General features: G+C 43.2%; 1 protein-coding gene across 1 annotated transcript in view; it reads right to left on the reverse strand.

Moving 5' to 3' along the window:
* Nucleotides 1-14,274, reverse strand: part of PSTPIP1 (proline-serine-threonine phosphatase interacting protein 1) — a 60,332-nt gene that overhangs the window by 17,676 nt on the left and 28,382 nt on the right. Inside the window, exons 4-6 of the mRNA XM_009914293.2 lie at nt 3,933-3,967; nt 2,708-2,814; nt 744-806 (exon numbers count right to left, since the gene is read on the reverse strand). Of these exons, the coding sequence (XP_009912595.1) occupies nt 744-806; nt 2,708-2,814; nt 3,933-3,967 (205 nt within the window). The remainder of the gene's footprint in view (nt 1-743; nt 807-2,707; nt 2,815-3,932; nt 3,968-14,274) is intronic.

Raw genomic sequence — 14,274 nt, forward strand, 5'->3', positions numbered from 1 at the left:
TAGAGACAAAATTAGGAGCCCACCTCCCAGGTTGCCAATGGGGATGCATTGTCATTTCTACAGTGTGACTTGGAGCATCAGGTGGCTGAAGTCAGTGTGTTGCCTTGCCCATTGCTCCAAGCTGTGAGACAGAGCCAGCACCCTGTAGGTAACAGTCTTGGTGTAGTCCTCAGAAGCAAAAGAAATTCTTATTTGCACCAAAAGACCTCCCTGTCTTAGAGATTCACTTAGAATAACTGCGTTTAAATAAAAAATGTTAGTACAGTTCCAGCTGTAGCACTGATGGGTCTGCAACTACTTTTCTTTAGAGGCAATTGCCCACTGGAAACCAAAACGAGCTGCCTGCAATTCCTGTACCTGCAAGTTACCCAGCTGGAGAGGTTTCTTCCTGTTTGCAAGATTCCCTCACTGTTTCTAAAATTGTATTTACACAGACTGAAAAATCACATTTGCTCCTGTAAGTATCCTTGCCTAGAAAGAATGAAATCTTGTTTGACCTGGAACATTGTTCATTCCACATGAACTTTCTGAGTATTTGTTTTGGAGACTCTTCAGTGGGTGTGGCAGGGAAGATTAGCTTCCTCCTCATAGCAGGAATCACATCCTGTCTCTCTCACACACACTTGCACGCTCACACATTCCTGACCTTTCTTTAGATATAGGTATGTGTGATACGGATTTCACCCTGTCTCAAACTGGAGCCAGTTTGCATCAAGAAACCTGCACAAAACCTCCTTGCTTACCTCCATTGTTTTCTTATAATGGGACAGTTTGCTCTTTTGTATGCGCTCCATTGCAGACTCATACTGTAAGAAACACACAGAAATAAGCATTTCTTGCTTTAGACTTCTTCCTCCCCTTTTTAGTGGCAGGATTAGTAAAGCCATTGTCAGGGCCTTTCTGTAAGCCACGTGCCTGTGGGGAAAATGACTTCACTATGCTTTTATAAATGACAGGTTCTAAGTGAAGCAGAGAGCATCAAAGTGCCAGGTAAAAAAATAATCCAAGATAATTCTGCTTCAGTGGTTTCCATTAATAGCAGAGAGGATGTAAATCTTCATTTTCTCCCCACCCACCCATCACCTTTTTTTTTTTCTTAAGGAGATTAAATAGCATAACACCCAGTCACAGTGCCCATCAGCTCTGCCAGCAGAGTTCCTTTGCTGGTGCAAGAGCTTGATCCCACATCTTTGCAGACCAAACCACTGTCTCACCCATGTGAGCAAGGGTAGTTGTCCATTTTAAACACAAACAATTCCTGTGTAATTTATATTCCATTGCTTCTGGCAAATTTATGCTCAATGTGATTTGATTTCCATACCATCAGCTGGTCAGCGTTGGAAGGACAGTGCTTAATTCTCTTCTATGGCTTTAGTTGTGATATGCCCAGCCTTATGTGACAGTGAGATATGCTCCAACTTGGCAGGGTATGTGTTTCTTCAGTGGGACTTTTGGTCCTTTAATCTTTATATTCTGCTCAAGCAAAACTCTCTCTGGCGCTACCCGGGGACTTGCTTCACATTGGGCTAAATAGCACAGTCCTTAGAGCAGCTACAGTGAAACACAGATCACAGCATTTTGGGTGGTTACCAACAATGCTGACACCATCTAGTGTGTCTAATATTGACTTCCTCACAGCCACATGCTGGATGAAGAAAAAAAGCTTGCCTAAGACTCCAAAGCAGTTTTTCCCTTTTTTCCAGGCCCCTCTAACTGTTTGCAGTTGAGTTACAGGCTTATTGTTTTCAACAGGAGAGCAAGCCTCTCTCTTTGCAAATCCTAGTGGAAAAGTGTGGGGGGGGGGGGATACAAATGCTGATGAACTAGGTGCACTCTGTCTGTCTTTATATGCCTTATTTGCTTTATCAGATCGCTGTGGACCTCAAATCTCAGTAGCAACACTTGTTTTACCCACTTTCATATTCGGAGTTCTTTGCTATTCCAAGTTTCTGTGTGTCAGGATTGTACACACAAGATTTTTGTGGCATTGGATACTGGTCATATACATTTTCGTTTGTTTAAAATTAGCAAAGAACTGGATATTTTATTTTACTCCTCTATCAATCAGTGCTTTCAGTGTTAAGTGACTGTCCTGTCTTTGTCTTCAACCCCATGGAACCAGGGAAGATGTAAGAGCAACCACTGTTGTCTCTATTAAGAGCTACTTTTTCAAGGGACTTAGAGCTTGATAAGATCATAGGGGATGAAATGGCCCTAAATACACTCAAATTTTTACTATACAACATCAACTAGATGCTATTTATTCCATATATTTGTAATTCATCATATATTGGTGTTGTATTCATCATGATATTCATTTGCTTTTATGTTTTTAAATGTTTGTGTTACCCCTTTATTTTAGTGCATGTTGGAGATCATGCAGGATCATACCAAAGAAACCCAATTAGCAAGGGTATAAAAAAAGAGAAAAGGAAGGATTAAGTTCTTACAGGAATAATAATAGTATCTGCAGTTACACCGGAGAGAGTAAAAGTGACTAAAGCCTCTGTCTCCTGAGTTCAGAGCACTACTTTATTTCCAGCTGGGATCAGAAAGAGATTTTCTTTCATAATCTAGTATACAGAGTGAACAGGGCACACTGGGCATGTCTTATCATCTTTTGCAGTATTCACAGCCTGTGGCTGGAGACAAGTCATCAGCATGGACCATTGACCCAATCTGTTTCAACAGTTCTCTAGTTCCTCACCTTCTTTCTTTGTTCCTTCTGTCTTTCTCGGAACTCCTCTATTCCTTTCAGTTCATCCTTCAGCATTACTGCCAGCTGGATATGAGAGTTTCCCACACTTTCGATTTCTAAAGCAAATCAGAATTCATATACAGTCAGTGGAAAGGTGTTTAAATATGAAGTCACATTTTTTAGGAGATGTTTCTGAGATGTGGCTGCTGTATTACTTGTCATGAACAGGGCAGCCTTAAAAAAGGCACCCCTATGTTTCTGCATGCCACTGACATTGCCGAGGGTTCACACAACCTGAACAGGGCTTATTGCAGGTCTTCTCAGTGCCTGCAAAATGCATGGGCAAGACGTCTTGCTGCAGAATTGGAGCACCCACTCAGAGCAGCCTTGGCAAGTGCAGCGCCAGCTGCATTTCTTCATAGTCCCATTTACCCCAGCCACCCCCCTTCCTTCTGTGGCTGGAGGTCAAATGTAGTAGTGCACAGGGAGGGAAGGAGCTCTGACCTCTATCATCACTCCCTGTGTCTGCTTTCCTGCCACTATGCTGCTGGATTGTCATTGCTCTTGGGAGCTACTTGCCAGTTGCATCCAGCCTTGCACAAATGTCATTAGATGAGGCTGCAAGCTGAGAATTTCCAAGGGTCAGCAAAGATGAATTGAATTTCAGAGCACCTGGCTGATGCTGTTTGAAGTAGCTGGTAACTTCTCTGCATTTGTCAGCTTTGGTGCCTCTGAAATGGAACCCCACATTTTCCAGAAGTGTTGAGCTCCCCCACCCAGGCTCTAAAAATACCTTAGTTCACCAGCTGCTTTTCAAAAGAGTGTTTTTAATCTAAACAGCAGGTGCCGGTAGCCAGGTACGCTGTCCTATTGGCTATGATGGTGCTGTATTTTCTGTGTGTGAAAGGTTTTTGTTCAGCCTTGGGCACATTTAGGAAAGCATGCTGTTTTCATGTCAGCGGTTTACAGAAGAGGTAACAGAGCTGATATTTTGTGACTTGATCCAGAAAAAACTAACTCGAGGAACAAGCCATTTTCTTTACTACCAGTGAGGGGATTGAGTGCCCAGCCTTGGAGGACTCCCAGTGAGTGTCCTTCCCCTCCACTCTCCACACTACAGACTGGGATAGAAAAGTTGGAAATAGAGGGGGGAAGAGGATGAAAGCCCCCAGAGGGAATGAACACATTTCGTGCCTGTCTTACCCAGGTCAGAAAGGCAGATGTAAATACTTACGTTGCTTGAGAGTCTCAAATGCTGCCTTCAATGTGCTGTGAGGCAGAAACAAGTGCACTTTATTAGTATAGGCTTCTAAGGGTGGGTTGTGAATCTACAGAAAAAACTTTCCCGCAGCATCTCAAAGATCCACATAGAGATAAAACTCTTAATAGTCTTGTAATAAAAGTTGACCATGCTAACAAGCACAACAGCATCAATCTCTTACTGTCAGGAAATACAATAAAATGCTCCATGAAGCAAGGAATTGCACTACTTATGTGCAGCCTCTTTTTTAATCCCACTGTATTTAAAACTGTGAATGTTAACAGATGTTTCTCTATTCTTGTGCCTTGCCAATGGATACAAGTCAACTCAGTGAAATAAAGGTGGTCAAGGGGAACTGGGTTTTGGAGCACTAGTCTGAAGGGTAGAGCGAAACCAGCTCCACCCTCTGTGTTGAATGCAGCACCAGCAAATTTTTCCTCCTCAGTCACCCTTGAAGCTAGGGCAGCTCTGCTATGCAGCATCCTCCATACTATGCTTTCCGAGCACCCCCGTGTGGCACAGCTCACTCTCCTTTAAGAGACTCACAAATGCTGCAGAGAGCCTATGGAGGCTTTGAAACCCTGATGCTCCCACGGGTTTTCAACATCCCAGAAGCACAGCATGAATAAACCCTGCTGTGAAATCAGGCCTCGGTGCTGGGCTGTGAAGTACAGCATGGAGATGAGCAAAAGGAGATGTTAATGCTGCTCGTCCGGATGGACCTACATAACTAAGCGGTCCTACAATGTAGAGTTGCAGAAGGGCATGAAAGGGTAACGATAGATTGCCTGATGTCCGTTTTTTGGCAAGCCAGAGTCCATTTTAAGAAAGCACCAGAGATACCAGCATAGAAATGATGGGAGAGGAAAGAGCATAGTCCATAAAAGGCATTTTCAACTTAGTAATTTCCTCTAGCTCTGAGTTTGCAGGCTGGCAGGGCATTTGTATATGCAGAAGCCAGGGCTGTGGTATGATTTGGAGGTTTTTCAGATTTAGAAATCGTCTCTTCAAGACCCAGAGTGTGTTGTTCCCTGAAGGAAACTGTTCTGGGATCTCCACGGAGCCCTGGTGGGAGCCCAGGGGAAAAGCCTGTTAATGAAGACCCTGAAGTCTCCCTGGCTGAAGCCCAGCTACTAGGAGAGCCCAGAAGAGGATGCATATCACTTTCCAGCCATGTGCGACTGCAGATGGGTAGGGAAATCCTGTATCTCTTGGGCTGTTCAGAAGTCTTAAGAGACACATGAAGGATCCTAATTGCCCTGTGTTAATTTAGGCTGGACATCTGTTTCCTAATCAAAGCTTGCTCTCCCAGTAGCAAGGCTGCCTTGCCAGGCATAAGAAAAATGCACAGGCAAGGGGAAAGGCTGGGCCTGTCCTCAGCGATAACGGCTGTGCAATCCACTTCCAAATTGAAATTTGTAGAAATATAAGGAAAAGATTTTCAGCCAGAAAAGATGAGTATTGAGCTAACTGTTTGATTCTTTCAGCTTTCAACTAGGCTTGTTGTGGTGAATCTCCTGAGATAAGTCAGTGAAAACATGCTAGATTGAGTATTTTTCAGTATTGTCCTAACAATACTTAAGCATTTTGAAGGGTCATTTTGCAAAAAAATGAGTCCGGTGTGAAATTTTGATGGAAACTAAATTTTTACAACACAAAGGAAACAAACAGTATTCTTTCCAGCTAAGTTAATTAAAAGCTTGAAATTAAAAGACAAGTTGAATATCAGCAGCAGAGATAGCTTTTTCTCGCCTAAAAGCTCTAATGGATTATTTTGAAAATTCAAATACATACAAGGAATAAAATTTGCTTTTCTTACTGTGGCTTTTCCAATAGGAGGTGGGGAATGTGCTAACAGCTTCATGCCTGAAATAATTAAATACTGGAATTTAAGAAAGAGAGGACACTTGCAAACTGCACATACTGTTTGCACGCTGTGTTGACTTATTGTTCCCAGAGATTTTTTTTCCTTTGCTGTTGGTGATTCACGTTATGCTAAGACTGGCAAAATTGCTCTAGTGGATACTGAAAAATAGCACTTTCTCAGTACATATCAAGGATAAAAGCAATTTGCTGCTTTTTTGGTTTCCAGGCACCTGAGCTACCAGAGTAGTTCACGATCATAAGCCATACATGAAGCTTTTCTCCTTTTTGTTGGCTTTCCGTAAGGACAAGTGTGTCTTCTGGTATAATAACCCGTCTGGCTATGACCTGGAGAGAGACCAGTTTGCCCCCTGTGTGGGCCCTAATGGCCTTTTCAGAAAGCTCTGGCCTTTTGCTCCTTGTGTGAAAGATTTGTCCAGCCAATCCCCTAGCTGCTGACTGGGGCAAGGCCACAGTCCGTAAGTAGATTGAAATAGACTTAAGCCATTTCCTCTCTTATTTTTTTAACAATTTTTCTAAAAGCAGTGAATTGGATCCCTCATCCTTATGGGGCTTAAGGGAGTAGCAAATATGTCATTGTGCCAAGTTATGTGTGGGAGAGAATAAATAAATCAAATTTTGACCCATGGAGCCATCAGGATTTCCTTTATGACTTCTGGGCTGTGGGGATGTGCTGGCTGCAGCAGCAGTGCTATAGATTAGCTCCTCATTGCTGCTAGATGCTCTGATTATATCAGTGAAATATATCATTTCAGTGCTTCGGTGGGTTTAATGGAAGCAACTCGTGTAACCAACATACAAGTGAGTTTTAATTTTGCTTGTGCTGTTTTGTACGTGCAATACCTATTACCTATTTTTTCTGGGTGAGTTTGACTTTCTAAGAGGACTGATAAGGGCTTTATTCTGAAGCATCCAAAGTGAGGATGTCTCATTCTCATGGACACTTCAAAAAGCGTGTTTTATCCTTTCAGTATATTATGCTGCTTAGCATTGTGGTAGTAATTAATTTTGGTTTTTTGTTTGTTCTGTGGCCAAATAAGAAAACCTGGGGTTGAAAATCATTCAAGCAAAACTGAAAATTTGTGATTTGCCTTTTTTCATTTTTATTTTTAATTTTTTTTTTAACTTTTCACTTCTGACATTTCCATGTAAATTCTGGAAGACTGTTAAACCACTCCAGTTAAAGACAGAGCACCAGCCTTCCCTTTGGGCATCCCTACGTGGAGCCTCCTGCAGGTGTCTCATTGAAAATAGGGTTGGACACAAATTTACCGTGCATGTTTGTTAAACGTCTCCCCCTTGGATATTTAAAGATTGGATTTGTCAAAATTAATTTCTGGTGGAAACAGGATTGACTCTGAATCCGGAATAACGGGGAACAGAGAGAGCCTGTGCAGCAACCACTCTGCAGCAACTTCTGGTGATTTTTGCCATCTAGCGGCTAAAATATTCTTATCGTTTTCTGGAATACCGACCCTGCCTGCTGCCTTCATTTGCCGTAGTCTCCTGCTACTCGAGTACAGCGGAATTAAGCTGCTTTTGTAAAATGTGCACGTTTCAGTGTTTGCTTTTTCAAGTGGAGGGGGAGAAGGAGAATAGCAGAGCTTTTAGAGGAACAGGGGAACCAAGGAGAGAAGCTCATTACAATAAAGCTCACCCATTGTTAAGCATTCTTGCTCTGTAGATCGCAAAATACTTTCCAAAGTGAACTTATCCAAATTTGCCCAGCACACCAAAGCTCGAAAGGGAACCCTATCTCTCTAGGGCACTGACCACTAGTCCCTGTGGCTCTCCTCTAACAGGACAAACATTTACAGAATGCATCGTTTGAGTGCTTGGTTTGATTTTTCTCCCAGCAGAACCTGTCCCCTGCTTTCAAGGCAGAAAATGCATCCTGTATTTGAGCAGAGATGCCTTGTTTGGCACTCACCCACCATCACAGTACAGGTATGAGCAGCAGTGAGGAACTACTGCATCTGATCATAAATCCATTTTGCCCAGTGTGCAAAATTATATCTCTTTAGGAGGGAGACTTGATTGGAACAGTGTGGGATAACAGCACTTCCAAGTGAACTTGTCCTTGCTGCTCCCTGTGTTTGCTTTCTCTCCATTTTTGGACCTTGTTTTTGCTAGAGAACTGGGCTGTTGCTGGAGAGCAGGCCATGCTCGGCAGTCCTACATGACATGAGGACCACTGGGAAATGTGCTGTAGATAGGGCTCTGGTACCTTCTGCTTCACAGTCATCAAAAGCTTAATTTTATGGCACCAGAGATGTAATTAGCAGGGCTCTATCAGTGGCAGTGCTTAGGTCAGAAGTATACTCACTATGTACACTGTTGCACCACACTTTTTTTTTTCCCCCCAACTTTAGGCTTGGTGGTGTGGGAAATTTTTTCAGTACTTTGCCTTTAGAGACTGGTTTAACTGAGTAATTCAGAGAGTCCCTTTACATCTTGTACACAGGAAAGTAAAACCACAGCTCTTTTTAACTTTTCTTTCTTTTCTACCTTTGCTTGGTGAATAGAAGTGTGAAATAAACCCCACCTTTCTTTCTGGCAGGTTTCCATTTTAACATCAATATGATGTACAATGTTCTGTTCTTATTGTAATTTTTAAAAATATTCTTTCTGAAATTGAGAGAAGTCTCTGCCAGATGAACTCTACAGACCACTTTCCAGCAGTCCTATTTACCCTCTGACTCCGGTAACTTAGATCCTGAGAACATGGTTATGAAACCAACCCAAAGCTAGTCTCCTCTGAGGCCATAGTTAACATCTGTCTTTTTTCCTGCCACACAGGGAAGACCCAACGTGGTTTTACCAACATTTCTTTCTGTGAAGCCCAGTGGTGGTAGCAAAGTGTGGGGAAACAAGTTCAGAAGCATCTGGTCCCAAATAATTTGCACCTGGGACTGTCTGTCTGCAAGGCAAAAAAGAAAAGAAGGGGGAAGTGTTGTGGTCTTTTAACAGGGAGGTAACTAAGTCACTACCAAGTCCTAGGCCAGGCACATAGCAGAGTATTTCACACGAGAATCATATCTAATATTGTTTAGGGGGGATGCAGTGAAAACATTGAGGAATTTAATCTTGCCAGGATGTTTTCTTCTCGTTCTCAGCGGAGCTATAAACAGAAAGGCAAAACCCTCAGTGCAACTAGAAAGATTTCTGTACAGGTCCCAGCTGCGGTGTGATGTCAAAGCCACCTGTGGTGGAGAAAAGGCATGAGAAGAACCTTTTTTTTGACCAGGGGAGTCCAAGTTTCTGCCTATAAATTCGTGATAGCAAGGCACTAGCTAGCGTGAGTAGTCATGTCAGCTATTACGGGAGGTTGCACTGTGCAGCAGGCTGGGCTTAGTGTCAGGTTGGGTGTAGCATATCTTTCATGAAAGTAGCAAAAAATGTGGAGGGTTCCTTTAGTGCTGTGGTGTGTCTGCATATGTGTTTTGCTTCTGATGCTTGGATACTTTCAGGTATGTGTGTGTCGTGGTTTAACCCCAGCCAGCAACTAAGCACCACGCAGCCGCTCACTCACTCCCCCCCATCCAGTGGGATGGGGGAGAAAATCAGGAAAAGAAGTAAAACTCCTGGGTTGAGATAAGAACGGTTTAATAGAACAGAAAAGAAGAAACTAATAATGATAATGATAACACTAATAAAATGACAACAGTAGTAATAAAAGGATTGAAATGTACAAATGATGCACAGGGCAATTGCCCACCACCCGCCAACCGGCACCCAGCCAGTCCCCGAGCGGCGAATCCCTGCCCCCCACTTCCCGGTTCCTAAACTAGATGGGATGTCCCATGGTATGGAATACACTGTTGGCCAGTTCGGGTCAGGTGCCCTGGCTGGGCATGAGAAGCTGAAAAATCCTTGACTTTAGTCTAAACACTACTGAGCAACAACTGAAAACACCAGTGTTATCAACATTCTTCACATACTGGACTCAAAACATAGCACTGTACCAGCTACTAGGAAGACAGTTAACTACATCCCAGCTGAAACCAGGACAGTGTGAGAAGCAGAAACAGCCCCAAACTGAATGGGAAGGGGGCTGTATCATCATTCCCAGGACTGGTTACTAGGAGCGCAGACACGTCACCCCAGACTTTGCTGGGGCAGGGGAGCAAAGAGGATGGCATCTTCGTGTACCTTTTCTTCCCTGTAAATCTGTGCTCACAGACTGCAGATTAGACCCCTCATGACTCCAGAATGACCTATGCCATTCAAATCAAAGGATAAACCAAAAGTTTTCTGCCTTTAAAGTAAATTTCCTCATGTCTCTCAGAAAGAGAGCAGCACTGCTCAAAAATGCTTACCCTCATCACCAGAGAGCTTATCTAGATTGGATTTCACAAGAACCAAGCATAAGTTTAGATCTTTCAGAGTATGTGCTTGTGTCCATTTTCAGAGTCCTGAATGTTCAAACTACAAGTGGATAAACTCTGTGCAGGTTCAGAACATTTGAGTGGAGAATAACTAACCATGGAAGGATGTGACCTTCCAAAATGACTTTTAGCTTCAGTTCAAAAATGCCTGCTTTGTGTGAATAATACAGAGAATTCTGTATATTAAGTGACAGGTGCACTGTATTTATACACAGGAAGCAGCAACTGGCATTTCGTTACAGATGCCCTCACCTCACACTCTCTGAAATATTCTATTTCAGGCATTGCAGAGAAGGGCAGAGCAGACACGGGCTTGAAGGAACTACCCTTTCCTGAGGTCTGAAGGAGATAGTAGTGGAAAAGAGGGAAGGAAAAAAGTAGGAAATCATACACATGAGAAGAGACAAGCAGAGCAAATGACAAAAATAGCTGTTGTCAGACTAGGCAGAATTTAACCAGCTACTGCACATTTACATCAGTTATTTTTACAAAAGAACAGAGTTCCCAGAGGCTCTATTTCAGCTGAAGCTGAGGATGTATCTGAAAACTGGGCTCTGTAGTGTATTCTATTTTCATGTTCTGCTGAAGAGTTGCCCAAAACTACTGCATGGAAATTCCCTGCCACCTTGCAGCCTGAAAGACGTTTCCTCTTAAAAACACGAGCTCTGCTGAGAATCATCTATAGTGTGTGAAGACATCGTTACTGTGTGCACTACCAGCAAACACTTGCAAACCTGATCTCAGTTTATAACTCAGCTAAAAATCCCCAGTTTCTGTGCATCCTCTCCCATGTGCGCAACACAGAATATGGAGAGTACAAAACTATACTGCAGTTTAAACTTTGTAACATGTAGTTAGTTCCCTCTCCCCTGCAGGATATTGGTGTCATGTGGCATTTGCCAAGAATGCATGGCTGTAGCTTTGTAATCATCTTTTTCATAATTTCTTTTATGACTAGAGACTATGAAATTGTGATTCAGATATTATTATTTTTTGTAATTAAAAAAGTGGGATAACAGGGTTTTAACATCAGTATAAGGTAGGAATGAAGACATTTTAAAAATACACTTTAGCCCTGACTTGTGATAGGTGAGCTCCAGAGCTCCATTTCTGTACAGTGTCCATCCTTCCACCCCGACTGCTGGGATCCTCGCACTTTACCCACTCCTCAAGGGCTGCTCTGCCCTCTGCTAGGTCTGACCTACTCAAGAGGTACATTTGCAGCTGATATTCTCTCATGCTTCCTTCCAATACCTGTTCTCCTCTCAGTGCTTTCATGAAGACTCCCCAGCTTACCTGTATTCGCAGGCATAGCCTGCATCCATGACTGTGCTGGCACATCCAGGTGATTAGCTTGAAGGAAGCAGCCAGCCTTTTCCATAGTTTTGGTGTTATTATGGACCTAAGCGTGTTTGTAAGAACCAGAACAGGCAGTGGGACTGCAGCTCACCAGTGCAGATGTGCGTTGAGGAACCCCACTGTAAGGAAGCTAATCTGCCTTTGTCTTGTGTGTCTGATCTAACACGGCACGTGTGGTGAGGTGAGCTAAAAATCAACAAAGAAAAAGGCACTTTTGCACTTAACAGGAAAGTACATTGCTTTACCTTAAGACTCAGTGGATGCCAAAATGTTTCAGGGTTTCAGATAAGAAAAAGACACAAGAAAACTCCATTGGGGGCTGTTACATAGAAAGCTGCTGCTGGTGTGGCAGCCCTTGAACTACCAGTTGCTATGGCTACAAGATAATTTAGGAGAAATATCCTCATATGCTTGCCCTGTTCTTCTACTCTTCCCTTGGGATCTAGTGTCAGGGACAGAATATTAGGCTGAAGGAATTTTGGTCTGAGCCTGTGTGATCCTTCTTGCAGTCTTGCACTTAGATTCAAGTGTGTGCATCCTTCTGTACATTAGAATGAACTTGCCAAGGCCTATAGCAACTGCTGAGTTAGATCTGTGTCATGGGTTGGAAAGAGGATATCTCCCTTCCCTATAGGAAGTAGTTTCTACCAGCTGCAGTGCTCAAGGCAAGGGCAAGCAGCCAGAACGCCCAAATTTGCTTGAATCAGGTTGGACTATTGAATGATTGTGTCCTCTGGCTGTTAGGCAGCACTTAACAGGGAACTTTTATTTCTTGAGCTGGAAGCTGGAGTGTTTGTTTGCTATGCCCATGGTAACCAGCACCAGCTTCTTTTAGAAACCCTATCTTTGCTTTTTTTTTTTTTTTTTTTAATAAAAAATAAAGTGGTTGCAGCATGTCTCCCTCATTGTGGCATGTTTGCCTCTCTGAGTTTAGTTTTGTTAGAAAGTTTTCTACAGCTGTAGGCTTGCCATGGTCACTTCCAGTACTGGTCTGAAAAAGAACAGCAAGGACCTCACTGAAGTCAGCTGCACCTCCAGTAGCAGTGATTTCTCACATTTCTGGTGCTAAGGAGTCTGCAGGTGGAGACGCAACATTGTCCTCTTTTCCCAGGTCACGATGTTATATTACTGCTGATACTCAGTTGTGAAGTGTCCTAGTACAGTCTTGGCTTGTAGTTGTCTGTGCCAAGTGCGAGCAGTGCTGGGCCCTGAGGGGTCAGTCCTCCGTCAGAGGAGCTGTTAAAATGCTGAGGGAACAAGCGCTGGACAGCATATAGGGTGGAAACCTGATGGCTGCTGTCACCTAGATTGTTCTCAAACCAATGGAAAGTGGTGCCAGAGCTGCTGTTACATTTCAGCGAGCCTTGCCTACTATCTTTCTTCTGAGTCAGCAGCATATTTCTTCATCTGTGTCTTTCAGTAAATAAAAATGGGCAGTTGAATCTATTTATACATTTAGCCGAGGTCAGCGATTTGCTCCAGCTGAAGCAAAAGTTTGGGGGAGAAGGGAAGAGCCTGAAAAAATGTTGAAATTGTTCTTTTCTTTGATTCAAAACAAAAAGCTTTTAAAATATGGGGGGGCTTGGGAGAGAACTGTTTTCTACAGCGATGGCCACTATCTGGCGCAGTGTGCCATAGACTTCTCCAGCCTTGTCTCCATCATCGTGCTTATTCTCTTCGCCTTGTTTTGTGCTGGTCCTGACTGTACTGAAGTAACAACCCAGGCAGTACCTCCCCACTGCTGCCTAATTTCTCCCTTGAGCAGACCCTCTTCTCTCCAAGCACAGGAAGCAACAGAAAGGGGCTTTTTTCCTCTACATTTTTTTAACCTCGGAGGGTTTGAGATCAGAAGAGCCAGGCAGCTGCCAGGGACTGTGTTTCTGGAGTTGGAAAGAGCTGTTCATGCTGGTACTGGGAGGACATAAGCACATGAGGCCCTGCTGGGCTGCCCATCGCATGTAGCGGTGCTGCCATCTCCAGCTCAGCAGATTTGGTGTTGGCTGTGGTGTAGGTTTGCCACGAATGCTTTGCCAACGGGCCCCTGCATGGGGACTGCTGCTTACTCCAGCTTTGTGCCACTGATGGGAGGTTTTTGCAGCCAATTCATTTGTTTTGGAAGTTGTGCTAAACAGAATTAATTGACCTTGCAGTTGTTTCTCTTAAGGTCTTCTGGGTATTTTCTGATACTAGAAGTTTTTGGGTGGTTGTTGTGGATGGATTTTCTATGTTCTTTTTATCGACTTTTTGAAAGGGTATTGGGTACCTTTCTGATACTGAGAACTACTGGGGTGTGAAATAATTTCCCAGGAGAAGTGATAGAAAGCCTTAGTATCTGAGATGTTTAAAAGATGGCTGAATTTAAGACTAGAGGATAATAATTTTGTATTAGCAAGCAAATGAGTGATCTAAAATTAGTAATTCCTGCTCCTCTGCAATACATTGTGTGGCACACGAAGTTCTGTAAAATGTTCTGCAAAAAAAACTGTAAGCTACTTTTTTTCCTGGTGATTGTCAAATGCAAGTTTTGGGTACAAATACCTGCACAACGCCTTCATTAGACTTTGAGAAATACTGCTACCTAAAGCTGCATTTGAAGATATGAACAGCCCTGTTCAGCCTGTCAAGTACTTGTAGGATTCAGTGTGCTAGTCAGTAATAGGGAGTTCTATAAAGAGGAAGCACTT

The sequence above is a fragment of the Haliaeetus albicilla genome, chromosome 12 (genome assembly GCF_947461875.1).
Source record: "Haliaeetus albicilla chromosome 12, bHalAlb1.1, whole genome shotgun sequence".
NCBI classification, from domain to species: Eukaryota; Metazoa; Chordata; class Aves; order Accipitriformes; family Accipitridae; genus Haliaeetus; species Haliaeetus albicilla.